Here is a 27,118-nt window from a genome sequence, read left to right as displayed (position 1 = left end):
ACAGCATAGTGCCAGAGAGGAGCTGAAAATATTCCACCATGCTGACAGTCAAATAGAGAAACAATTGCAGAGCATTTCAATACTAGATGAGAGTCAACAGGGGGGACCATTTCCCTTAAAGGGACTATGATAGGTGCTGTGATACTGCAATAGGGGAAAATTGAAACACTGCAGAGATGGGAGGCTGAATCAACGGAAGATCCGTTAAAAACGCGTCCATGCTAAGATGTCTTTAAGAAACAGTGAGCAACGTGATGCATATAGAGACACTCTCGCAGCTTTCTGCGTAGCGCTTGTGTTCCCGATACAGAAAATGACACCCGACCAGGGTAACCATGGCAACACACCCTATGGACATGCACTAGATAGCCTCTGCTATCTAACACTAGTTCAAACACCTTGGTAAGCGTTACATAACAAAGGACAGCTCACTCCAAAATAAAAATTCAGCTGTTATTTACTGAGCTTCATGCTGGGCCTAGCCTGTATGAATTTGTATGCCTTTTAGAGGTTTACAGTGTTGAATAAGATAAGCGATTTCCTCCTATTTTGTTGCATAACATTTTGCTGAGTGTTTTTTTGTGCTGGTATAACTAGTTGAGGCCTGTTATGGATAAATAAATATGACATTAAAACCAGGTGGATGCAAGAATCTCTATCTTAATAAGTGATTTGTTAAATCACTCTTTCAACATATTTGTTAACAAAAATTCAGAAGCATCTCCCTGTATCCAAATATGTCTACTTTCATACTATGGGTCACATACTGTATGCGACCCATACTGGCAAAAGTTGTCTTATGGTGTTTGTTAACTAACATATTCCCTACAATAAAGTATGTGAACAACAAGTCTAATCTCACAAGTAAACTAAACTACTTTTCATACTGTCATTAAAGTGGCTAATTCTTTCTAGGGCTGGGCGATTAATCGAAAAGTAATCGAAATCGACATTCAGAACAATTAATCGATCACATTTTTCTAAGTTAATTATTTTAATTACTTTCCCTACCGAATGTGGAGTCATGTGACCCTGCTCTGTTAAGGCTACTTTGTACTTCTGCGTCGAACACACGGGTATGGTCCAGCGCAGCCTTCGTTGCTTTGCATACTTTTGTGAGTACATTACATGTGACCATATTATTTGTACAAAACTTATCAGTGAACTATGAGGACATATTTTTTTAGATAAATAAATAAATAAAATAATCGTTCATTATTAGTAATAGAGTTAAAATGTTCAATTAATCAAGATTTAGATTTTAGGCCAAATCGCACAGCCCTAATTTGTACAAATTCAAACAATTTAATTCAAATGAAAATGTAAAATTTTTGTACCCCAAAGAACCAAAGTATGGTTCGGTTCGGTACACTACAGTATGCATTTATGTCCATTTAATTTGTCAAAGATACTAAAAATCAAACCGTACCTTTTTTGGTAGCCTTTCCAAAGGATACCTAGCATAACAGAGCAGTACCAAAAGGGTGGAGCCCGACTCACTACTGAACACTATGACTGCACAATATAGAAAATATCTTATATTGCGATATTTTTTTTTTTGCGTTAAATATTGTGATATAATTAAAGTTTCACAAGATGAATAGCTCTATTTGGCAGTTTTCAGGGGGGTCTAACATTATTCAGGTACAGTAAAAATAATGCTTTTTTTGCTTTGCATTGTCTTGTTTCTTGCCCAAACATCCAGACATTCTTAGATCAAATATAAATACTGTATTATTTTTACCTTTAGAAGAAAAAGTTTTTTTTCTTAAAACAAGCAAAATAGTCTGCCATTAGGTTAAGTAAAATAATCTTATTTTCACTTTGAAATGTAGATATTTGGATAAGAAACAAGACAAAAATTCTAAGTAGAAAAAACTTTTTTTCTTTTTTTTTCCATAATTGTATAAATTCTGTATAAATATTTGAATACAATTTGGTTGTCACGATACTGGAATTTGATACCAATCGGTACTGAAATTTTAAAAACATCCATTTCCAGCGAACATTTAAGCTCTGTGAAGCATGTTCTTAAACAGCGCTGATTTGCCATTGTGTTCACGTGCTCAACAGAAATGAGTGATTAGTTGTGAAGGTCATCGATTCACCAAACTCACCGCTGTTTACTGAGTATAACTACAGTTACGGGTACACTGGAGCATTTTAAAGCCGCAATTCATCAGTGGATCGCTCGTATGTCAGCTTATAGACAAACCAGCTCATCGACATGACTTTGAAATGCTCCAGTGTCCCTGTAAGTGTCCCTGTATCTGTGGGTACACGCAGTAAACATTGGTGAGTTCGTGAACTTATGACCTTCACAGCCAATCACAGTCATTTCTGTTGAGCACGTGAACACAATGGCAAGTCAGCGCTGTTTAAGAATGTGACGTGCTCCACAGCGATTTAATGGTCACGGGAAATGGACGTTTTTAAAATTTCAGTACCAATTGGTGTCGAATTCCAGTATCGTGACAACCTTAAATACAATTAATATTTGTAACATCACAATTTTTTATGCCCAAATGTTTGAAACTCATGAAATGCTCAGTCACAGGCCTTAAAATACATACAAATGATAAACCTTCATTCTATTATGGTTACACTTAGCAGTCAGTCTACAAATCATGCGTTCTGTAGCTCCATTTCAATTATAATGGGGTATACTGTATGCCGAGCTAGTGCTGTTCCCATGTTGATACACTTCCGGTGACCTGTTATTGTGAACTTTCTCATTTTATACGGTTCCTTATACAGCATCGATGTTGTAATGTCATTCAGCTAAATAAACTTTAGCATTTATTTAGTTGCTCAAGCGTAAAACGAGACAAAAAGCCGTTTACTCGCCAGCGCCCGTCAGAATCGGCAGGCTAACGCAGAAGCTCCATTGAATATACTGGGGTAAAATAAATGCTCATATAATAAAGACATGGCGGGGGAAATGTAATTTGATGCAGTGCTTCTTGTACAATCTGAGACCTACTTTAAATCGGATATCACTCAGCTAGTGGATATCGCTGATTTTTTAAAGAAAACAGACTTTTTAACGCACCAGATTTTGCATTGCCATTCAATTCGCCGAAAGCGCTTTACCCAGGTTAATGGCAAATTAAAATCCTGTTAGCATGCTTCGGCATATACCCCATTCTGACTCAACATTGCAAATCTTGCGATTTATTGCAGATGCTAACATTGCAATATCGATGGCAAAATGACATACTGTTCAGCTCTACGAAATGCTATTGGTTGACATCACCAGCATACGTTACAGTCAACCCGGGCTTATTGTGGAAACGTAGCCCCGCGGATGTTTCTGCGGACCGCGATTTACGTTCCGGGAGGTACGTATTCGAGCGTTTTTTTGTTTTCGCAGCGTTCAAGCCCGCGCCGTTCTCGCGCGAAAAGCCGCCGGATCGGAAAAATTTTTTTAAAAAAAGGAAAAGCCCCCGTCTTCGATTTCGACCGCGTTTTCGGATCCCGCCGCGTTCTCGCCCTTATTTTTCGGATTCTGTTTTTCGTCTCACCTGATTTCCGGAACCCGCTGTTCCCCGGACTCGATCCCGGTCGTGGTCCACTGCGGCCGGCTCCTCCTCCTCCTCGTCCGGGGCCTCCGCTCCGCCGACGCAACACTGTGAGCTAGGCGGACAAACTGATTGCGTCGGGAAAGCCCTCCACTCGGAGGCGAGCCGTCGGCCGGCGAGCGCGAAGAGGGGCAGAGCGGCGCCACACCGCCCTGCAGCGTTCGCTCGAGAAAAAAAAACAAACGCGGCCTTTACGTACCTCCGGCCACGTAAATCGCGGTCTCCAGAAATGTCCGCGGGGCTACGTTTCCAGAATGAGCTTGGGTTGGTTACAGTGGAATAACAACACAAAAATTCACATTTCTATATACACTGCCAATACATGACACCTTAATCGTTGTTTAGCAGGGCATCTAAAAATGTAGACATGACATTTTGTTGACAAATGTAGACATTCAATATAGACATGACTTGCCGCATATCAATACTGATTAAATAACGAACTTGAGTTCATAAAAGGTGTGATATGTTATTAGATGAATTCTTCACAACCTTCTGTCGAACACTACATCTACCAAAAGGGTAGCATTGGCAGTGGAGACGCAAGCCTAAACAAGGTGACCCGTACTGTACCGTACTACTGTACTGAACTGAACCATACTGCTCAGTGGAAATGAGGCATTAGACAGGCTTCTAATTGCCTATTAATACGATTCATCACACAAAGAGTTCTTTTGGAAACACACACAGACTACTTTTGCTTTATTCCACAGAAGAAATTATTCTCACAGGTTTGGACCGACACGAGGGTGAGAAACCAATGACAGAATTTTCATTTTTGGGTGAACTCTACTATTATGTGAAAAATAGATGTAGCAGAAGAGCACTCTCCAACTGGCACAACACTACAAGCCTTTCGCACAATGTGTGAACGATGGCAAGCATTGTGGGTCTGCTCTTATAACGAAAACATATTCTCAGCTCAGCGCGGCACTTAAATAATGGCAGTTTGACTGCTTTGCTTTTACCACAATTATATTAATGGCCTTTTAAAGACTCTCCGGCTGTTTAAGAGACACCAAATACCTTTAACACACCAGACAATTGGCAACAAAAAAAAGTTGGGTGATCTGAAAGTTAAAAGAAGTGAGCTAGTACAAATTAGACGGCATTGTTCATGTTGGTTGGGCATTGACAGCTGCAATTAAAATGCTCGTGTACTTGAAGGAAACCAAGCGCAGTGCCTCTCAAGAGGCAATAGCTTTCATTTCATAAATAAGCTCACTTCCTGTCGGCTAATATTGTGTCATAATGCCAATCCTCTCTGGTTCTGACAAATGGAAAATGCAACATAACGAGACCTATTAAGCGGCACGAAAACAAAGCGAGATATGCGGAGCATGACAAAATGTTTGGAAGAAATGGCGAGCATCTTAGCAGCTGACAGTCTGTGATGATGGTGTGGCATTCCCAGTCTGAGCAGAGCTTCCAGTCTGCCAAGAATGCAGAGGCAAAAGCTGTTGAGATGATTGATGACACGCCTCCACTGGCCCTCTCTTCCCTGCTGACATGCACTCACAACCCAACACTTTTCACCACTAATTGGACAACCTTGCAAATTCCTTCTCAGAGACTGTGGTCCACTAAATTAGCCACTGATAACTGCTCAGGATTGGTTCAATTTACCAACGTCCAGAACTGTCGTGCTGGTAAGGTGTCACTCACGCTGCAGAGGCTGTTGGATAAACCTGTCAGGCACGAGTTTGTTTCTCATTAGTGTTTCCCATTTTAATGTTTTGATCAAGCTTGCATGTGACAGTTCATTTAAAGTCTAGTTAGGTAAAACTTTGCTTGAAATGGTGAAATCGACGTTTCTGCTGCTAATGAGTCCCGAAGGACAAACATCACATGATGGTCACAAATGGGGCATCACATGATCTACTTCTGCTTGTTTGATTAGCTTGCTAGTCGTGTTTTTTAACGGATATAATCAAAGTTGTGTTATATATGAAGTGATCATCTAAATGTAGCAGTCTCATTTGAAGCTAGTTTCAGAAAGACCTAGCATTGTCAGCGAGATACTGGCCTATTCACAGACACTAACAAAGTAAAACTTCAACCTCCGTTAAGCTGGGAATCTGGGTCTGTTATGTAACCACAAATGTGGTCAATGGCCATTCAAAACTGTGAAAGCTACCAGACTTAGCGTGAAGCATTGCCAAAATTCTTGGCAGAAACTTTAACTTGAGATATTTGAAGTATTTAAATAGATGTTCTATTGATCTCTCTAAGACATATAAACTCTACTAGCCCTCTAAAAAGCTTTACAGGCACAATTGTTAAAGTATTGTGCTAGAAACAACATAATTATGGGTTCACAGGAAACACGCACGCTGATAAAGTGCTTACCTTAAACACGTTGGAAGTAGAACTGGGGATGAAAAACAACTGGGAAATATAATTAATCCCCTGGAATAATAAGCTAGTTAAATCAGAGATTGTTCAACTGTATGGTCCCAAACATCAAACCAAAAACATCACTTCTCAGTTTGGTAGCTGACAAAGAAATCTGTTAAATAAATAATCCATACAAAAGGACGCAATCATCTAGAATATTACTTTTCCCCCATTTTTCAAGGGAAACTGCAATCAACGTTGCCTTACATCAAGTAATATTTGATTTCTTTGTTGGCCAACACAGTGATACGTCACATTAAGCTCTCAGAGGGGGAAAGAAAGCCTAAATGCTATTGATCTGCTTCACTGCTTTGTATTCTATTCACTAATAATTACCAATGCAGTCCCTCCAATTACCCAGCTCTACTTAACATTTACAGCCACGTGCAATCCACACACATTGATTCATTATGCAAATGACAGGGACTAATTTAAGGCTTGCTTACATGACTCCATTTAAAAACCTGCAGCCATGGCAATGCACTGTGCACAAATGAATTGAGACACAGATTCCATTTAGTGCTGAACAGAGATTATTAGACACATTTAAGCCATTGGTCAATAATTAGATATGGATGGATGGATGGATGGATGGATGGATGGATACAGTTGAAGTCAGAATTATTAGTCCCCCTGTTTATTTTTTTACCCAATTTCTGTTTAACGGAGAGAAGATTTTTGTCAACACATTTCTAAACAACAGTTTTAATAACTAATTTCTAAAAAGTAAAGTAAATATACATCACACGAGTAGCAATGCGATATGGCTGTACAGCATATCAGCACTGGTAGGAGGTATGCGGTGACTCGAGGCCTTAGTGTAAGGTCGAGTGTCTTAGTGTCTCACTGGTGATGATATACAGCCATATTGCTCTGCTACGAGTGTCAAATTTCATTTACATGTATACAACAGTTTGACGGCATAATTGTGTATATAAAAAATATAATAAAATCAACCACGGAGGGGCTCAAAAATCCTTTTATACATGGAACTACTTTCTTCTGCCATTCATTCTCATCTGCAGCTGATGTCAGAGCAGCACAACCCGTTGCTTAAAAACACATCACTTTAGAGCTAGTATTTGAATGATTCTCTAGTATAATGTCTGAAGTGATGACAAAACAGGTGATTTTGCCCACATTTTAAGATTGTAAGGCTGAACGGCATAAAATGCCATCAGTCTACAGAGATTTCCCAGTATTTTTCTGTTGCAAAAAGAGAGAGGTTGACTTAGAATGTCACTTACCTGTTTTATAATGATTTGATCTACTGTAGTTTGAAATTAGGCTCAGTTTTTCTCCCCTAAGGACCTATTATGTGGTCTCTGTTGCCATCTTGTGGTGCAACCATCTTTGCTCTGCTCAGTATGACAGGCTAATGGCTGCCGATGTGCTGTATCTCTGAAATTATAAATATTTAAAATAGGCACTATCCTCATGAATAAACTGCATAGTTGCAATCTAAACAACTACATTATTGCCTAAAAAGGTTTAAAAGTACACTTTGTTGTCCAAAAGCCGTTTCTCTGCTTGTCATCTTGTCATGTGGGCAGAGTAATACACAAAAGTGAAGAAGCTGTACGAGTGCTCTCATTATAAAATATTGCAAGGCTATCAGCCAATCGGATTAGAGAACCAGACAAAACTATTATCTATATAGTGCTGGGCAAAGATTCATCATAAAGCACAAAAACATAACTATCCAAAATAATTTTATTACATATTTAAGTTTATATCAAATATGTATCAAATCCATCAAAATTTGATTTGAATATTCATTCATTCATTTTCTTTTCGGCTTAGTCCCTTTGTTAATCTGGGGTTGCCGCAGCGGAATGAACCGACAACTTATCCAGCATATGTTTTACGCAGCGGATGCCCTTCCAACTGCAACCCATCACTGGGAAATATCCATACACACATTTCTTAATATAAATTAGCATTTTATTATATATATATATATATATATATATATATATATATATATATATATATATATATATATATATATATATATATGTATGTGTGTGTGTGTACGTATATTAAAAATATACAAAGTACACACATATCAAAACAACATTATGTGAGTATACTGTAAATATAACCTTTACAAACAGTATATGGTCGCTCACAAATACAGGATGCTACTGATTAATTTATTCAAAAGAACTAATTCATATAGTAATGAAACAAGTACATTTTTAAGTATATCACTGAATAAGTTGGGTCTCTCCACCAAGATTTCTCTTAGGAGCACTTGTACACCTAATTGATAAAAATTTGGAGGATACTCAAAAAAACTCAGGAGCACAGCCAATTTGTATTTTTTCTTACTGAAATAAATGTACTATATTTAGGAGGCTACTGGCAAGATGCCACCAATAACATGTCAGTCTGGCCACCATAAATGAGGGCAAGCATACATACAAATGAAGGAAGTATTAACAAAATATCATATGTAGTCCAATAGAAACAAACCAACAACAAAAACATACAGTTTTAAGTTGTATTAAAAATGTTCTCTTATCACATGAATTTAGAAAACCTCATATAATGAATAGAATACAATTACTGCAGGGTTATAATATATAATCAACAAAGTGATTATTATAGACAGCTAGACAGAAATATAGACAGACAGACAGTTTTCAAATGTTCTCAGAGAGGACTTTATTGTGCCCAGCTGAAACTCAATACTTAGCCATATAGTATGGAGCAAATGACAAATGAGCCTTCAATATTACCAGTGAATGTGCTGAGGACTGATGATAGGATTACTGTTAAGGTGAACGGCGCAGGCCTGTGTGCTCTCCAGTTTGAGAGTAGAGTGGGTGTCTAGCACCTGGGGGACAAAGAAGCTTATCTGGTATCTACTGAGCCTGCTTCATCAAAAGCCATGAAAATCAGTGACAGGTTGAGGAGAAAGGAGGTTAAATCTACTTGAAAGGCACTACTGTTTTTTCAGAAGCGCTTCAGGTATAATTGCTTTGAAGATAACCATTATCTAGTAGCAATGATTATTTACTGCATATTTTATCCTGAGACTCGTGACCTCCCCCACAACTGGGAAAAAAGGGGCTTCTTTAGGAATATTCTGTTAAATGTGGCAATTACATTTATTGAGAACAAAATTATTAAAGAGATAGTTCACCCAAAAATGAACATTTACTCATCCTTAAGTTTCAAACTAGGGCTGCACGATATTTTTTTTCTCTGCAATATTTATTGTGATATAAATACAATTTCAACAAATGATTTTAATAGCTCTATTTAAAAAGTAATTAATTTACATGTATTGGGATGATTTTGTGTAGAGGATTGAAAAATAAATACATTTTTTATGTAAAATATAAAATAAACTAACTATAGACCATTTCAATGTGGTCATATCATTGGCCCATGAACATTTCCTGCTTGTTGTCAAACTATTTCATAACTGTAACAAGAGGCAATACAATCATAACCTAATGTTTAAATATCATGACGTTATTTATCAATATGTGGCTCCTTTCGAAATCTGGGAAGCAATAGCGAAACTAAAAATGTAAAACAAGGAATACGTTGGGACTGTTGTTATTGTTTGCATCGCTCAAAATGGTCTATAAGTCATAAATAAACACAATTAAAGTGAAATAAACAGTGCTTTGTGTTTTTTAAAAACTGAATAATCAAATGTAAAATAACATTGTACAGTCTTCATCATATAAATCTAATAAAATGAACCTTTATTAAACTTATTTATGCACTATTAAAATGCTCACAAAGCAACATGCCTTAAAAAACTTTGCAGATGACAAACTTTAACTCTATTATGATTAAATTCTGAGTGTCCCAACAATTCTCATGTGTTTTGACCTGTGGTTTCTGGTCAAATATAATCCCAACTTAGGCTGCACGATATTGGAAAAATCTGACATTGCGATATTTTATTTTTCTGCTATATACAGTTGAAGTCAGAATTATTAGCCCCCTGTATTATTAGCACCCCTGTTTATTTTTTCCCCAATTTCTGTTTAATGGAGGGAAGATTGTTTCAGCACATTTCTAAGCATAATAGTTTTAAAAACTTATTTCTAATAACAGATGTATTTTGTCTTTGTCATGATGACAGTAAATAATATTTTACTTGAAATTTTTCAAGACACTTCTATACAGCTTAAAGTGACATTTAAAAGCTTAACTAGGGTAATAAGGTGCACTAGGCAGGTTAGGGTAATTAGGCAAATTATTGTATGATGATGGTTTGTTCTGTAGACTATCCAAAAAAGAATTAGCTTAAAGGGGCTAATAATTTTGTCCCAAAAATGTTTAAAAAAAAATTAATAACTACTTTTATTCTAGCCGAAATAAAACAAATAAGACTTTCTTCAGAAGAAAAAATATTATCAGACATACTGTAAAAATGTCATTGCTCTGTTAAACATCATTTGGGAAAATATTTAAAAAAGAAAATAAAAATCAAAAGGGGGCTAATAATTCTGACTTCAACTGTATATAGCAATATATTAGGACTGGACGATTAATTGAAAAGTAATTGAAATCAACATTAAGCTTCGCACATGCAGTTCTCAAAAAATGTAACTATACCTCGCACGTTTGCACTACATTGACGATAATTGGAAACTGCACCAGAGATGCCTTGACAAGACATATTTTCTATCGCAATAAAATTATTATTTACATTATAATACTTGCTTACAGAAGATTCAAGAAATGTACTGTTTAAAATATTATTTACAGCATATACTAGACTGGGGACTGCTTGTTTTCTACTTTTAATTTGAAAAATATTGAAAACAGCTCCTTTTGTGTTCAAAGGTCCAAGTTATTTATTTTCACTTTTTATAGGAAAGAAGTGACTGTTCGTTAAGGCAATGTGTGTTTTAATTTCAGTTGTTCAACGTTCATTCATTCATTCTCTTTTCGGCTTACTCCCTTTATTAATCTGGGTTCGCCACAGCGGAATGAACCACTAACCAGCAATAGTGTGTGCTTCAGTTATTTTAAAATCAAATAATGCACTCAAAAATCATTCAAAAATCACTCACTTGTAATATGTGAGCATATTTACTATTCAAAACTTTTCAGTGAACAATAAGTAAAAAAAAAACATAAATAAATAAAATAATAGTTCATTAATAATAGTAGAAATGTTTATTTTGATTTTAGGCCAAAATCCCCCAGCCCTACGGATTACTGTATCTACATTTTCACCAAGTGATTGAACAGCACTATCTGGAAAGAATTTGTAGTCACACTTTATTTAACGTTCACTTCATGCAATTAGCAATCCTTTAACTATGACTTTGGCTTCAAAAAACAAATTCCTAATTTGCTCCTTACTAATAGATAGTTTAGGCATTGGGTAAGGGATGTAGAATAAGATCATGCAGAATATTTAGTTTATGATTCGTGTACTAATACGCAGCCAATATCTCAATAATAGGCATGCTAATGAGCAATTATTTTATAGTGAGAATTGGTCCCTAAAGTATTACCAAATGTATTCATTTTGATTGATTGGGATGATTCTGAAGGAAAATGATCATAAAGACTGATGAAGTGTTCTTTTAAGGGAACGAGTATGGTGTATAGTGGAAATATATAACAGACCACTTGAAATCTGCTGATGGCATTTTTATTTGTGGCAGTCTTTAGCATATAGTAGAAATGCCATGTTTTTTAGACATGTTTGTGTTTATTTTTAGAAAAGAAACTATAATTTCAGAAGAGTTAATAAATGAATATTTGGTGTAAACATCATTTAAAGAAAAAGAAAATGCTTTAAATGACAATATTTGTATGTATATATATATATATATATATATATATATATATATATATATATATATATATATATATATATATATATATATATATATATACACACACACACACACACACACGTATTACATACATGCTGTATACTGAATACTCACACAAACATTCACACACACATGCACCTTCGCTTTTACTCTTTCACAAGGTAACTACATTCTTTCATTCACTGTATACATTCCAGCAGTGGCTTTCAAACAGAAAAAGTGCAATATTACATCTTGCCTTCTGGTATTCACGGCTGGTAAATGTCAGATACCTAATGTTAAGTTCCTGGTTTCTAATAGCTTTCTGTATTACCTTTACTATCCAGGGCTATCTATATTTACAAGAGCAGGATGTAATACAACACAGAATTTACTTTGACTTCCTATCTACTAAATACTAGATCTTCCAATATATAACCATAAATTATTCTCTAAGAAAAGCCATCATATTACTGAGCTGTAGTACCACTGCTATCTGTATATGCTAATATACACTGGAGCCAAACAGCAAATATTAAACGTGGGATCACTGGCACAAAGCCAAGAAGAACCATTTAAAGAGGATCACAGTATTCCTCATAATTAATGCTCTTCAGCTTGATAGCCCATCACTGCCAAGGATAAAAAAAGATTAGATACACTTGAAAAAGTCAAATCTTCAGTACCTACAATATTAATTTTTTGAGCATTTGGCATTTAAAATTCAAAAGATGTTTGTTTTTTTTCTTATGGGATTGTTGATGCTGACACAACAGATGCGATCTCTCTGAAATAACTACTGTACCTCAGCAAAATAGCAATGATGCTACCATACCCACTAAATATTTTACAGAGCAGAGGACAGTATTGTTGCTGTTCGGGTCAACAATAAAACAGAAGAGATAAAACAGAGGAGAAAATCTCACACTAGAATCCTTCCGATTAATAAGCACTGACAGTAAAAGGCGTGGCCTGAGGAGAAAAGGAGGTTTCCACCCAGCGTATCAGTGATGCTGGTGAGGGACATGTTTTAAGAACAGGCACCAAGCATTCGCAAGACCACATACTGACAATCTCTGGGCATCTGGGACAGTCATGACAACCCCATTCAAAGTACACAATAGCCTCCTATTACAATTTTTTTTTTACCCAATTCTGAGATACAATAATGCTGTCACGTTGAAATGAGTTGGCATAAGTGCCTTCACTTCTGAAAATGTAGCAACAATACAAAAATAAAAACATTTAAGGTGTATTTTAGGCAGAGCTGGACTAAGAAAAGATAACAATCAAGGCTTCCTGGTTGTTTGAATCGACTGCTATTACACATTGCTAGTGGTTGAAGTAGACCATCATTTTAAACCAAGCAAACAATTTTGTGTGGAGGAATGAACAGACTAACCATGTAGTCTAATTGCTTTTTCAAAGCTCAACTCGAAAAAAAATAGTGACGTCGTGATGAAGGGTGTAGTTTCAAGCGTTGACACAATAACACAGATTGATAGGCTAATATAACAACCTATACCCAAGTACTGAAATACCTCACACACAGTAAACATTCAGAGATTTGAGAAAGCAATGGTTTAAACATTGCTTTATAGCTACTCTTCATTGATGCGTCTTGCGGACGGTTTTTTTTCACAGTCGGATCTTTTCAATGAATCACTTGAACCAGTTCAATAAAAAGGACTTGATCGATTAGTTCACGAATCAATCTGAATCACTTCGAGCAGTTCTGGAGCCACTGACTCTTTGAACAGAGAATCGTCTCATAAGGATTCAAGATGAGTCACCTGGAAGTTTGTTTGTATAAATATCAGATATTAATGGTAAAACACTTAATCGAGAGATGTAATGAAACACAAATAACGTTTTAGCCAAAAACGCTTAAGTGTTTGAATCTCGGATGTAACAAACTTAGCCTAACTGCAATGCACACATACTCATCCACATGAATAAATAACGAGCAGCATGCACCTATACACTAACATGGGACCACGTGCTGACGCACTTACGTAAAGAATTGCTAAAAGGTTTTTTGAACAGGTTCATTAAAACGAGTTGTTCAAAAGAACCGATTCTCGGAATCGGATCTCCCATCGTTGTACTAAAATATATTTAGAATCGAAAAGGGGGACATATGTTGAAAAGGGAGTGAAATTTGCATCAAAACCAAGTTTTGTGCCTATAAAATATCATCTAATGCTGTAAATGGATGTCAGGGCTTTTATGTAGCCTAGATTACAAGTAGATTAATCCTTAATGTGGCAAATACACCGGCTGTTCAAATGGGGAAAACAGCTGGGATCTGACGTTATGAAAAGACATTTTCTTTAAGTTTAAACATGATATCCAAGAGCAAACGCCAAGAGTAGACCTTTTAAACTTAAAGGAATAAAATAAAAACTTAGGTTTGAGAAGACACCTGCAGTTACAGTCTGACACACCCTTAAAAAGTGAACGCAGATTGATTGAATTAATTATTTAAAAATGATACAAACTCCCGATGTATTAAATTCGACATGAATCTCGCGCAAAACTCTGCGCAACTTATCCATCTTTATTTTGTAGGACGCAAAATCAGCGAGCCTCTTTCGGACGCTGAAAATCATGAATGACTTCATTGTAATTGTGCAAAGTGTTCCGCTTGGCGGGGTTTACAAAACTCGACCCCCATCCATCCCCAGCTCCTTATGCAACCCCTTATAGAGAGCATCCTATGCACTTTACAAAGCTATAAGCGAGCCAACTCAATCATCTCCCGAACCAGAAAGCATCTCGTTAAAATCATCACAGTCCCAACCTGTTCTGGTCTACACGGGAAGGTTTGTGACCCAAATAAAAGTGACGGAGCGGCACAGGGGGATCAGCCGCCGAGTGTTGTTTACAAAACTGAGAGCGGAGCGGCTGAAGCAGGTGCCAGCCAAGTTTAGTTTCAACTTGATCCTCCTACCTGAGCAGCGCGGTGTCTCCCTGTCTGCTGACCACACTCTCGCTGGACGTAGTATAGTCCACAGTTTGTCCAGCGGGCAAACACGACGGTAAAAAGCAGCAAAGACTAAGAATTATAGCGGTGAGCCACTGACCGGAGACGCACGCATCCTGCACTGCAATCATTATGTCCATCACCGCCGAGTGGAGTACGATCCGCGCCGTTATCAAAAATAAAAATATAAATATCTGGATGAAAATATATTAATCCTCCGCGAAGACCCCGAGAAATGGCGTTCCGTGTAGTTTTCCAGATTTGTTTTGATCGGAACCTGACCGCGGGAGGAAGTCGACTCTCCAGTGGCTTGCACACCATCTAGTGAGGAAATGGGAAACGGGAGCAGAGCTGGCAGCAGACACAACCCCCCGGCTCTGATCCTGTTGCCATGCGGCCGTTTCCAGGCAACCCGTTCCCTGTAGCTCGTGATGGAGCAGTTAAGCGGGTGGTTATTCTTGATACGGCAGGACTATTTAAATGAGTGAGTTTTTGACCACCCGGGGTTTATCGCCCCGCAACCTCGAGACGTCCTCCTGCAAACGTGGACTTTTGTTTTGGATTAGACTGGCGAGTGGGTGACGTCTCCAAAAACGAGTCAATGAGAAAGGGCAATATTTAAAATGACACGGGTCAGGTCTTGTTTGTGTCATCGGTGGCCCTAGCGGTTAGGTGCAATAGACTTGTGTTTAGTTTAGCTTGAAAGATTTCTATTTATAGCTTCCGAGTGATTTTGGGGCTTCAACTGTCGGTCTGTGGTTTAATATAGAGAAGTAAACAAAACGTTCTGACATTTAACGTTTAAAGTCCGCATGAAATCAAAGTTTAAAATGTTTTAAGTTCCTTTCCCACTGGGAAAAATAAAATGCTTTTTTTGGTCATCTTCAACCAAGGTCTGACAGCCTGACCCACTGCTTCCTTGTATGGACTACTGTGACGAATCTCTGTTGATGGCACTTTGAATATTGAAAGCCACGCCCCTCTAACCGTTAGTTTTTTGCCCCGCCTCTACTCTACATACCGCAATAAAAGTCTCAGAAATGTCCGGTTCACGCAGACTGAACATTTTATTAATATTAATCTCAACAGTGATTACCTGATGTTTTTTTTTCAATTATATGATGTCAAAGTATAGGCAACTGTAAAGTCGTGCAAAGATGAAAAAAAAAAATTCACACCACAGTCTCACATCCTTTACAACGTGAAATATCCTTTACTCAAATCCTTTTTTTAATTGCTTCATATGTTGAAAGACTTTTCTCAAACATATTTAATAATAACTATGATCTCATGCTTTCTCAACTGATGTTTTTGTCAGGGCCGGATTAATGTAAGGGCTAGGTGGGGCTGAAGCCCCAGGGCCCATGGAAGAAGAGGGCCCTTGATTGGCTGAAGAATTAATTTGCGATATGACGCGGGAAATGCCTCATGCGCTATGCTTTCTCTCGTCAATAATGTGAAGTATTCCTTTTGGTTCGCTGCTGTTCAAAAACAGTGATGCCGGTGCCAAACTGGCGGGGGGTAAAAGTGGCTGTAGCCCAATCAGAATATCGAATAGCCCTGTTTGTCACCCATAAGGGTGGTCAGATGTCACAGTTTTCCTACGACAGTCCCTTATCACGGCAGTATGGCAAGAACCGTCCAGTCAAAGGTAGGCTAATCAAGCTCGTAGTGAAAAAAAAAAAAATTCAAACAGTCATCATTGGGACACTTGTACATGTAGTAACAAAAGCTGTGATATGTGGAATTACGCTGAATGGACTCAACTAAAGCGCTGTCTCGGCCGCGCGGCGGTTACAGCTGGAATCAAACCAGCGCGCGCCCGCACAATCCTTCCATCACACAATATAAGCAAGATAGTGTGCCAACAAATCAAATAGCCTAAACGAGCAGTTATCAAAATATTCATCGTTGCGGAGTGTCTATCTCAAGTCAATGCACTCGGTTATGCTTTACAATAAGTCTAACTGAACTAGTTAAAAATCAAACTTTTTACCATGAATGTTTACTTTGCCGCTTTTATGATATCAGTAATATGGAGCCATGAAATATTGGCGCTGACTTTCATCTGACATTATATTTGATGCAAACATTTCTTGATAAATAAATAAATAAAATAAGGATGCTAGATCACAATAAGCTATTTTGGATATTAGAAGCATGGATATTATAGATATTAAGTCATTAGGATTTATAAAGTTCTAAAGAAACGTTTTAAAGGTAAACCTCTATTCAAAGTATTTATTATAAAGCACTAATTTAGGAAGTATTGCATATGTTTTTTGTTTTGTTGTCGATTTTTGCAGCCTGTTCGAACCTTAAAGTTCATGTAATGTTATTACTACTTGCAGGCATTTTTAATTAAATAGAAAAAATATATAATACTTAAATATAATTCAAATGGTGTAAAATTAGATAATAATAATTAGTAAATTAATAATAATAATAGTAACAACAACAACAACATATATATATATATATATATATATATATATATATATATATATATATATATATATATATATATATATATATATATATATATATATATATATATAAATTAGAAGGGGGGCCCTTGGATTTGCTATAGCCCCAGGGCCCAATGTGTACTTAATCCGGCAATAGCCAAAATAGTATTCAAAATCATTTTAACATTATTCACTTTTGGTACTTCACTTATTTCATTGGTCATTTTTTGTTTCAAGAATGAGTATCAAAATTTTGAATAAAAGTCACTTGTAAAATGTTTGTTTTATATTTACAAACAATACAGTAGTGAAATATTACTTCACTTACATGAAAATATTTGTTAGCATTGGCCAAAAATGATTAGCTGAAGTCTCGCTAAAGCGACAGCCAACAGATGATTCTGCTTGGTTTTAAAGCCTTTATTGATGCGTTTTTTCACTATTTATGATGGCATAGCAGTCAAAATAGGACAAACAAGTTCATGTATGGGACAGATTCTGGACTTTTGTCTATGAGAGGTGGGTCTTCCGAACCACTCGAACCCCTAAACTGGATAGATTTTTTCATTAAATGAAGCTTTGTTATGTAACAATTTTAGAATTTACATGTTTTACCAATTGTGAACAGCAGGTGTCCCCCAGTTTGTGGTAGTTCTATAACAACTGGAAATTGTGAACTCAATTGCTTTTTGCGTAATGATTCAGTTGATTCAACGTTTCTAAAAGCGAACACTGGGTATGCACCACAAGATAATTGGGCTGATTTTGAGAAGATTTTTCCCCTTCAACAATCATGTCCCGATTATCTTGGTGGTCCTAAAGCTTAAAAGTGTGGTGTGAGGCTTGTTAAGAGTGACCTAAAATTGAACGCCCTCCAATCTTGAATCGTGATCAGAAAATTATCAGAAATCCTGATGTGTGGGGGGAACCCTGAGGACAAAAGCACATATGAGTCAGATGTTATCATGTGAACAAAACAATATCCAATCAGAAAGTAAGCTGACAGAAGACGAAATCAGAACAAAGGTTATTTCTGAAATCATCCTCTATGTCATTAAATAGTGCACTATTAGAGAGAGCAGCCATTTTTAGCGGTGTCCGAAACCATAGGGGATGTCCTGAAGTGCACCTAGTCAATCCCACAATGCACTGCAAAATTGAGTGGCAAGCTTGAAAATACACAAAATGTACAGAGAGAATTCGCACACTGAAGTAATTTCCACGTCTGACCACAGTGAAATCCTAAGTTAAGTGTTAAGTAACTGTCACCTGGTCCGACCAAGAAGTTTAAAATCTAATCTGAGGGATTTATCAAGAAAAACACAGATAAAACAGCATCCCTTCCTGTTCACTGAGTGCTCGAATTCCCTCACTTGTTTTTATTCACTCCTTCAAGTGTTCAAATGGACTTGGACAACAGAATGTGCTGTCATTAATCACGGCACACTACACACTGTACAAGCAAACTGATGCAATCTAGAAATTTTGTCCACATGTTTGTGATCTATAACATTTTGAAAATCTTATAAGATGTAAAAAATCTAGTGTACCCAAAAATAGTTTCTTCAATCAGTGCCAACTGCCGATGTTGTTGACTGCAGTTCATTTATCAGCCACTGGTGTCACTAATAATCATGAATACAAAACAGTCAGCCATTCTGCAAGATTTGGGTGCTGTTCCATAAACAAAGCTTAGAAAAAAGCAAGTAAGTCAGGTTTATTAAGGGCGGATTTGGTTTCATAGATCAGATTTATGATAGTTTAAACTAGTTACTCTGGCAACTTATGTTGGTAAACTAGCCTGGTTTGGGGCAGGTTAACTCTCAGGCGAAGTCTTAAGTTCAAGCTTAATCAAAGTAATGTTAACATTCGCCTGTGGTAATTTGAAGCCATTTTAATCTACTTAACCTCTTAATAATAATTAAAACTTTATAGTCACTTAATAGTAAATATATATACATCATACATCTTTTAGAATATATAGAACAATATAGGCTATACATTTAAATTCAAATCAGTTATTCTAACATAAACTACAACATTTTAACAAAATCTTTAAATATTTTTAATGTTTATGTTGATTTTTTTTGTTTATTAAAATTGTATTTAAGATTTCCCCCAACATATTAAATTACTTTTATTTATTATTGCTTTGAACTCTAAAAACCAAAGCTACACTCACTGTGAACAGCTGTGTCTCATTTTCAGAGCTCTTTCAGTTCTCATAGTTGCCATAGCACACAACATATTCGATGCATATATTCTCGACCTTTAAGGTTTCACGACAGTAACGTGCACAAGCAGTTATCGAGATTATTTAAACTGAATATTTAAAATGTGTTAGCCTAGTCTTGTGAGAAAATATTTTATACAGTCTAAAAATTATACTGCTGCTTGTTCAAATTACTTATTCAAAATTAGCTAAAACAACACTATTAATGAGATTTTTTTGGCACAACTGAATTGTTTTAGGCAACGCAGTGGTGCAGTAGGTAGTGCTGTCGCCTCACAGCAAGAAGGTTGCTGGTTCAAGCCTCGGCTGGGTCAGTTGGCGTTTCTGGAGTTTGCATGTTCTCCCAGCATTCGCGTGGGTTTCCTCCGGTTGCTCCGGTTTCCCCCACAGTCCAAAGACATGTGGTACAAGTGAATTGGGTAGGCTAAATTGTCCGAGTGCATGAGTGTAAAGAAGTTTATGGATGTTTCCCTGTAATGGGTTGCAGCTAAAAGGGTATCCGCTGTGTGTAACATATTCTGGATAAGTTGGTGGTTTATTCCACTGTGGCGACCCCAAAATTAATAAAGGGACTAAGTCGAAAAGAAAATGAATGAATGAATTGTTTTATGTTCAATCCACTTCAATTAGTTAAGACCCTATTATGTTTTTTTTTTAAATGACCTTCCATGCAGAGTGTAACAAAGCATTAGGTGCATGAAAACATCCAGCTGAGGTTTGTTAAACTGAAGGTGCGCCGTGTTTAAACCTATTGATTCTTTAACGAAATAGCCAAAATAAAATAAACGTGTTGGGTTCAGATTTTTTGCCTGAACACGTCAACGTCAATATGACACATCGCCAAATATAAAGTGCCGGATCTGGTAAAACATGAATTCGCTTTTCCCTTCAGAAACTAGTGGAGCGAGGTGGATCACAGGATTAATCATGACTCGAAGATGATGATCACTGACAGATAGAGATTCGGCTCACTCAGAGGAGGGGTTTGGGAACAAATGAATCGCTGAACAAATCAAAGGAGTTGTTGGAATAATTAGGTAAAAAAAATACATATTATAAGACAATGAAGGTGTTTTTTTGACCTTGCATGCATATCAACCTGTTGTTAGACCCCCCAAAACTACAATATGACTCTTTATAACGCAAAATAGGGACTCTTTAATCGAATTGTGTTTGGACAACGTGAATAAATTGTGTGGAACCCTGCATTTTCTTTAGAGTGTAGGGTGGCGAGAATTTTCATAAATAAGATTTTTAAGTAAGGAAACAAAATTAAACAATGTAAAAAAAAAATAATAGCAAGCTTCTATGAGAGTGTGATGAATTTGTAATAACTATTCATGCACAGTATATAAGTGCAGAAAACAAATTGGTTTCATTTCCCCAAGTGAGGACACACGGAAATTCACAACTGACCAATTAGAAACAAGTTTTCCAGAAAGCAATATGTGTTGAAATTATAATAAATATAAGCGGATTAAGAAGTGCATATTTACATACAGTATATGAATACCAATAAATCAATGAATATTTTATGTTTAAAAACAGCGACATTAACACACATGTATCTGAAATTCCAGAGCATCAGCAAGCTGATTACCTATAGTATACGGTGCTGTGAATGTTTACATGATTGTCAGTCAATGGGATGTTGCATTTTATTCATAATGTTTCTTTTAATAAGATTTCCTTTAGAAAAATGCAATACTAAACCTGGATTGTTTTCCTTCTGGCAACAAAGCTTTTGAATGCAACATAATCACAACTTTATAAGTGGAAAGTAGGGCACTTCTGATAAGGAAGCATAAACAAACCATTGTTAGCAAAGGCCATAATTAGCACTAATAAAAAAACGTCCTGCACATATATTTATTCTTTTTGCAAGAGAATTCTTAAGCTATCTTATGTGGTTTGGGTTTGACATTAGACATCAACACCAAAAGATCCGGGAAGCTTTTCTCCTTTTTAAGTGTTGAGAGGACAGATTTATTATTATTTCCATTGTACTTTTAGCATTAAGAATGTTTTCCTCCGCTGACCCATTCACTACAGACTTGCGACATGCCAGTTGAAAGCCACTGTTTTAGAACAAAGGAAGCGCTTGAAGGAAAAATCATTCACAGCTAAAATAATGGTTGACACATCCCACAATAGAAGCTATAGGCTACACCGAAATCTTTCATTAAAGTAGCCTACATTTTTCTTTTTTCCCCTTTTGCTCAAGGCTTTAGTCGTCAGTGCTTTTCCTCTGTAGCCTCTTTAAGGCAAAAGCAGTAAGTTTTAGGAGTCACAGTAGAGTACAATTTAGCTAGTATAGTTTAAAAAATAAAGTGAGGACTGAATCAGCATTTTCACTAATACACTAGGGGAATTTCTTGAACTTGCTTGAAACTTTTATTTTTATTTTGCGCAAGTTGAAACATTGCACTTTATACACTTTATACAGTGCAGTGTATTTTCTGTTGTTTTTTTTTACATTTACCTTTTTGATAGAAATGTTAAGAAATCTTCATCCGCAGGTGTGATTTGATATAAAGTATGGGTTCATCTTTACTCTGCATATATGTTTGGCTTTCGTGTGCCCAGTGAATCCTTTAATTTTCTCCTCATGACTACTATTTCTTTGGTTTCATTTTTCATCATCTTGTTCGATGTTCTATCCTTTTGCTTTGTCTTTATTTACAATCCATTTGCTTCATATTTTTTTCTGTGTGGTATTGCTTCCTTTGGATGGAGATCCAAAATTAGAGAACAGTTAAAAACATTATTTTTCAGAAATACTCTAATTTTCAACATTTAAAATCTGCATCTATACATAAAAAATAGTGACGTCCATACTAGTAGTGCTTACATAATAACCTAGGCACTTCAATAGAAACAACCTATGACTTTGAAAACATTCATCATTCATTTTCTTTTCAGTTTAGTTCCTTTATTAATCCAGGGTTGCCACAGCGGAATGAACCGTCAACTTATCCAGCATATTTTTTACGCAGCAGATGCCCTTCCAACTGCAACCCATCTCTGGGAAACATCCATACACACTCATACACTACGGTCAATTTAGCCTACCCAATCCACCTGAACTGCATGTCTTTGGATTGTGGGGGAAACCGGAGAACCCGGAGGAAACCCACGCTAACGCAGGGAGAACATGCAAACTCCACACAGAAACATCAACTGACCCAGCTAAGGCTTGAACCAGTGACCTTCTTGCTGTGAGGCGACAGCATTACCTACTGCGCCACCACGTCGCCGATTCTAAAAACAGTGATCAGAAATTTTTGTTGTAATTTGTAATGAAATTTTGAAGAAATAATAAAATAAAAAATAGAGGATGATGTGTGTTTTGAATGACTTAGCACATATGCAGTCACAGAACATAGAGTCACAGAGTCAACAGTCTCTCAAAGAACTTTACCAGTATCTCACAGGACATCACCAATCTATCTTGAGTGATCTTGAGCTCTTCTTCAGTTTCTCCCCAGCTCACTGACTGTAGCAATTTCTTTAGCCATAACTCTGTCATTAACAATTTTCCATAGAAATTCAATCAGGTTAATATCAGGACTCTGGGCTGCCATTTAATTATTACACTTTTTCATCATCAAGAAAATGCTTTACACCTTTTACTGTGTAACATGGCTCCCTGTCCTGTATGAAAGTTGGTGGCTTATTTGGTGATAAATAGAGAGAAGTAACAGCATGATGCATACGGAGCTTATAATAAACATTTATATTCATACTCCTGCGGCAGAAAACAGCCTCACACCATGACTCTGCCTCCTCCACCTTTCAATGACTTCTTTAAACACTTTGCCTGCAGTCTTTCCCCAGTTTTGTAACAAACATAAGGTTTTCCATCACTAAAATGAACTTTTCTCTGTACACACAATAAGGTTAGTCTAGGTTTAGATTATTTCTGCTGGAAATAGAAACCGAAAACTGAACAAAACATTAGCTAAGATATGAAACAAACTTTCACGAATGTACCTGCTCATTCAGTCATAATAATTAAACAAACTTGGCTTGCTGAAATCGAGGGAGGCTCGAACCTCCTGTCCTTGAAGGAGTCTCCACTTGAGCTACACATTCAACCCCACTGTGAGTATACTACTGAAGAAAAAGACAGAGATTAGGTGGAAGATATGTGGAGGTGGTAGGTTGCAAGAAAAAAAAAAAAGGTCATCTGACACAGACAATGTTTTTTGCTTTTATACCCATGTGATAATGATTAAATGATTAGTCTCCTACCAAACCTACATGTAAATTTTATTATGTGCAAAACAGACCATCACACAAAACATCATCCAATCAAAAGGAACAAAACCTTGACAAACTGGTGCCAAATATTAAAAAGAAAAATTGGATTGGATAAGCCACTGTGGGCCTTTCTACTCGTATGATAAATACTTGCATCAAAACTGGATGAAATAGGAAGCAAAATTAATGTTTGGTGGCTTTTGGAGGCCTCCAGCCTCTCAGGAAAGTTCAGGCAGGAAATAATACTGGACCTGTTGGGCACTTTGATGATGGACTTTGGCTTTGGCATTTAAGAATGACCAAAACAACATTTCAGACCAATTTTTTTATGATCACATGAAAATCACATGACTTTTTGATGTGTATTGCAGAATTTATTTAGCAGAATTTTTTTCTTATCTAGTCAACCGTTATCCTACTCAGTTGTTTTTTATGCAAATTTTAAAAATGTATGTGCATCTTGACATTTCCATTACTCTTATGTTCGCCAGCGGTGTTGCCCTTGTGGATTGCTAGAGAACACTTAAGCCTGGTTTATACTTCTGCGTCAAGTGATCGGCATGACCCATGGTGCAAGCAACGCGTGTAGCTGTGCATTTATACTTCTGTGCGCTATTTCTGTTGTTCTGCAATAACACTTCCGAAATGCTAGTTGGGAGTGAGGTGTTAATGTTCCTTTGTGTTGAGTTTCTTCGCTGGTGTTTTGTTTTTCCTGAATGCTTCCTTAATTTACAAGTGGCTCAAACTCACTCATTTTGAGGCAGGATCCGGCAGACTTGCAACAACTTTAACCATGAGGTAAACACAAAACAAAACTTTCCATCCGGAGCTCCTTCACGGGACTCCATACTTGTAAACAATCACTCCATCGAGCTCGCGCGGCTCTTGGTCCCGCTCAAACCCGTCAGCGCTACCAAGCCGACCAATCACAGAGCTTGCACTACGCATCGTTGCGACATTTTTTGACAGTGTAGGGCTATGCATTAACACGTAGGCTGCGCCGTAGCATTAGTATAGAAGAAGTGTAAATCAGCCTTTACTGTCATTCTCCTGAACTACAAATCCCATCCATCAAGCTTTATTAGAGTTGCATTTAGATCCAACTCCTGTTGTTACACTCCAGTTCATTATAAAAGACTCAAATGTTTCTTTGTGTGGTGAGTATTTCTTCCATGTAATCAGTGATGATGAACTTGCGGCTGAATGTAATCAGAAGATAAACTGAAACTGGTGTGTGACTGCAGGGCATAATGGTATTTGTAGTTCAGGTGAGTGACAGGGAGTGTTCTCCAACGATTCACAAGAGCAAAACCAAAATTCATTCATTCATTTTTCTTTGGCTTAGTCTCTATGTCAGAGGTCGCCACAGGGGAATGAACCGCCAACTATTACAGAATATGTTTAACACAGCAGATTCCCTTCCAGCCGTAACCAAGTATTGGGAAACACTGTCAGCCACAACAATGCATTTTGTATGCAAAAATTCCAAAATGCACTAATAGGTGGGTGGAAACATAGCTATTGAGAAACTGTAATGCAAGATCTTAATTCCATATTAACACCAATAACTGTGAAGAATCTGAAAGTGTGATTGAATTTTTATAAATTGCTCTTATTCAAATATCTCTTTTAAGTTAATATATACATATAATGTGCTTTAGAATATATGTAACTCATGCAATATAAGCTTGCTCTTTTACTCAAAGGACTAAGCAATGACCTCGGAATTCAGGAAATTAGTTTTCTAATTTTGATCTGTACAGCAGTAAAGCATTCAATGTCTGTGGAGCCAGAGGTTTCGCATTTAAGATCTAAGATATATGTCTAGACTGGATTCATACACTCTGACTTCGTTTTTACAGGCTGTGTATCCAACAACTAATGGATTTGTCTAATAAGGAATATATTTACTGTTGACTCACAAACATGTTTGGGACATTTGTAAAATAGCTCTCAGATAAAAGCATTTTGAACCAGCTCCTGTTCAGTATTTTCTTTTTAATTGGGAAAGACATGGTTTGGATATAATTGCCCGAATGTCATTAGAGTTAATGGCAACCAAAGTCCCTTCATTCCATTCTGTATCTAAATTGGACTGGCATAGTTGGTCTGTGCTAATCATTTATGCTGCCAAAAGCCAAACACTCATTACTAGGTAATTCTAGCATCATGCCTCCTCTTTGAATAGTGCAAGAATACATGCATAATAAATACACTTTTTTTTGGAAAAAGTGAAACAATATTGATGTAAATTGACAGTGGGATGGTGGTTTAATGAGTTATTTTGAATAATGTGGACAGAAAAATTATATGTCAGAGGTTAAAAAGTATCTAAATGTAATCATAATGATATTTGGTCACCTGCTGTGAGAGACCAGGCCAATTATAATTTTTACATTATTCTTCCAAACACAGATGGCTACAAATGTACTTGCCTTTTTTTGGCACAAGATGCATTTAGATGCGCCAAAATAACTAGACTTGTTAATAAGATTTTAATAAAAGAAGTGTATGGTTATTTGGTGGCACTAGTGGTTGGAAACGTCTGTAAATATTTAATTTTAAAAAGCAAACTTCCAAAAACAAATCAGTGTGTGTGTGTGTGTGTGTGTGTGTGTGTGTGTGTGTGTGTGTGTGTGTGTTTTGATTCCTATTAAATTTGTAATTGTAGTTTAGAATTTAAGGAACATTGTTTACCTTGATTAGATTAAATAATGTCCTTTGCCCAGTTCCTTCATTCATTCAATTTCTTTTTCACTTAGTACCTTTATTAATCTGGGGTCACCACAGTGGAATGAAATACCAACTTCTCCCAATAGTATCTGGATGCAGCCTTTATGATGCAAGCTGCGACTGCATCACTCAGCGATGCAATGTCAGACACAATGCACTCAAATGGAGCTAGTGACGTCACTGTGACAGGTAGGGTTAATCCATTAAAAAAGCATTGGATGCAGCTCAGATCGCACTGCACTAGGTCTGCAGCCAGACCCCTCTCACTTCTCCAGCATATGTTTTACACTGCGGATGCCCTTCCAGCTGCAACCCATCACTGGGAAACATCGATACACACTCATTCACACACATACGGACAATTTAGCTTACCCAATTCCCTTGTACCGCATGTCTTTGGACTCTGGGAAACTGGAGCACCCGGAGGAAACCCACAAGAACACAGGGAGAGCATGCAAACTGTCTGCCACCGTACAGCCCATGTTTTTTACTAATTTTATTTATTTGTTTATTTATTTATTTATTTTAAATTGAAATGAAAAACATGTTTGTATCTTATTAGACTAATTAAAAACATTTATAATTAAATAAAAATAACATCACTAGATGTTGATATTTGGTTGATTTTAGGTTGAACATTGGACATTAACGTC

The 27,118-nt window shown here is 36.8% G+C and overlaps 1 protein-coding gene and 1 long non-coding RNA gene across 7 annotated transcripts in view; both read right to left on the bottom strand.

The window, feature by feature from the left end:
• Positions 1–15,094, bottom strand: part of negr1 (neuronal growth regulator 1) — a 305,572-nt gene extending 290,478 nt beyond the window's left edge. For 5 of the 6 annotated variants that reach the window (XR_015492707.1, XR_015492705.1, XR_015492706.1 and 2 more), the window contains exon 1: positions 14,736–15,094. Coding sequence is in view for 3 of the 6 variants with exons in the window: in XM_087255422.1 (XP_087111548.1) it covers positions 14,736–14,908 (173 nt within the window). In the remaining 3 variants the exon portion in view is untranslated. 6 annotated transcript variants of the gene reach the window in all.
• LOC147836427 (uncharacterized) lies at positions 141–7,654 on the bottom strand. The gene is made up of 3 exons (XR_015493945.1): positions 3,855–7,654; positions 2,489–3,313; positions 141–1,951 (listed from the first exon to the last, which is right to left on the bottom strand). It is a non-coding gene; the product is annotated as an uncharacterized LOC147836427 (long non-coding RNA).
• Positions 15,095–27,118: the final 12,024 nt, after the last annotated feature.

The sequence above is a fragment of the Danio rerio genome, chromosome 6, assembly GCF_052040795.2.
Source record: "Danio rerio strain M-AB ecotype USA chromosome 6, GRCz13ab, whole genome shotgun sequence".
Taxonomy (NCBI): Eukaryota; Metazoa; Chordata; class Actinopteri; order Cypriniformes; family Danionidae; genus Danio; species Danio rerio.
Note: the sequence above shows the minus strand (reverse complement) of the source record. Positions and strands in the feature narration are given on the sequence as shown.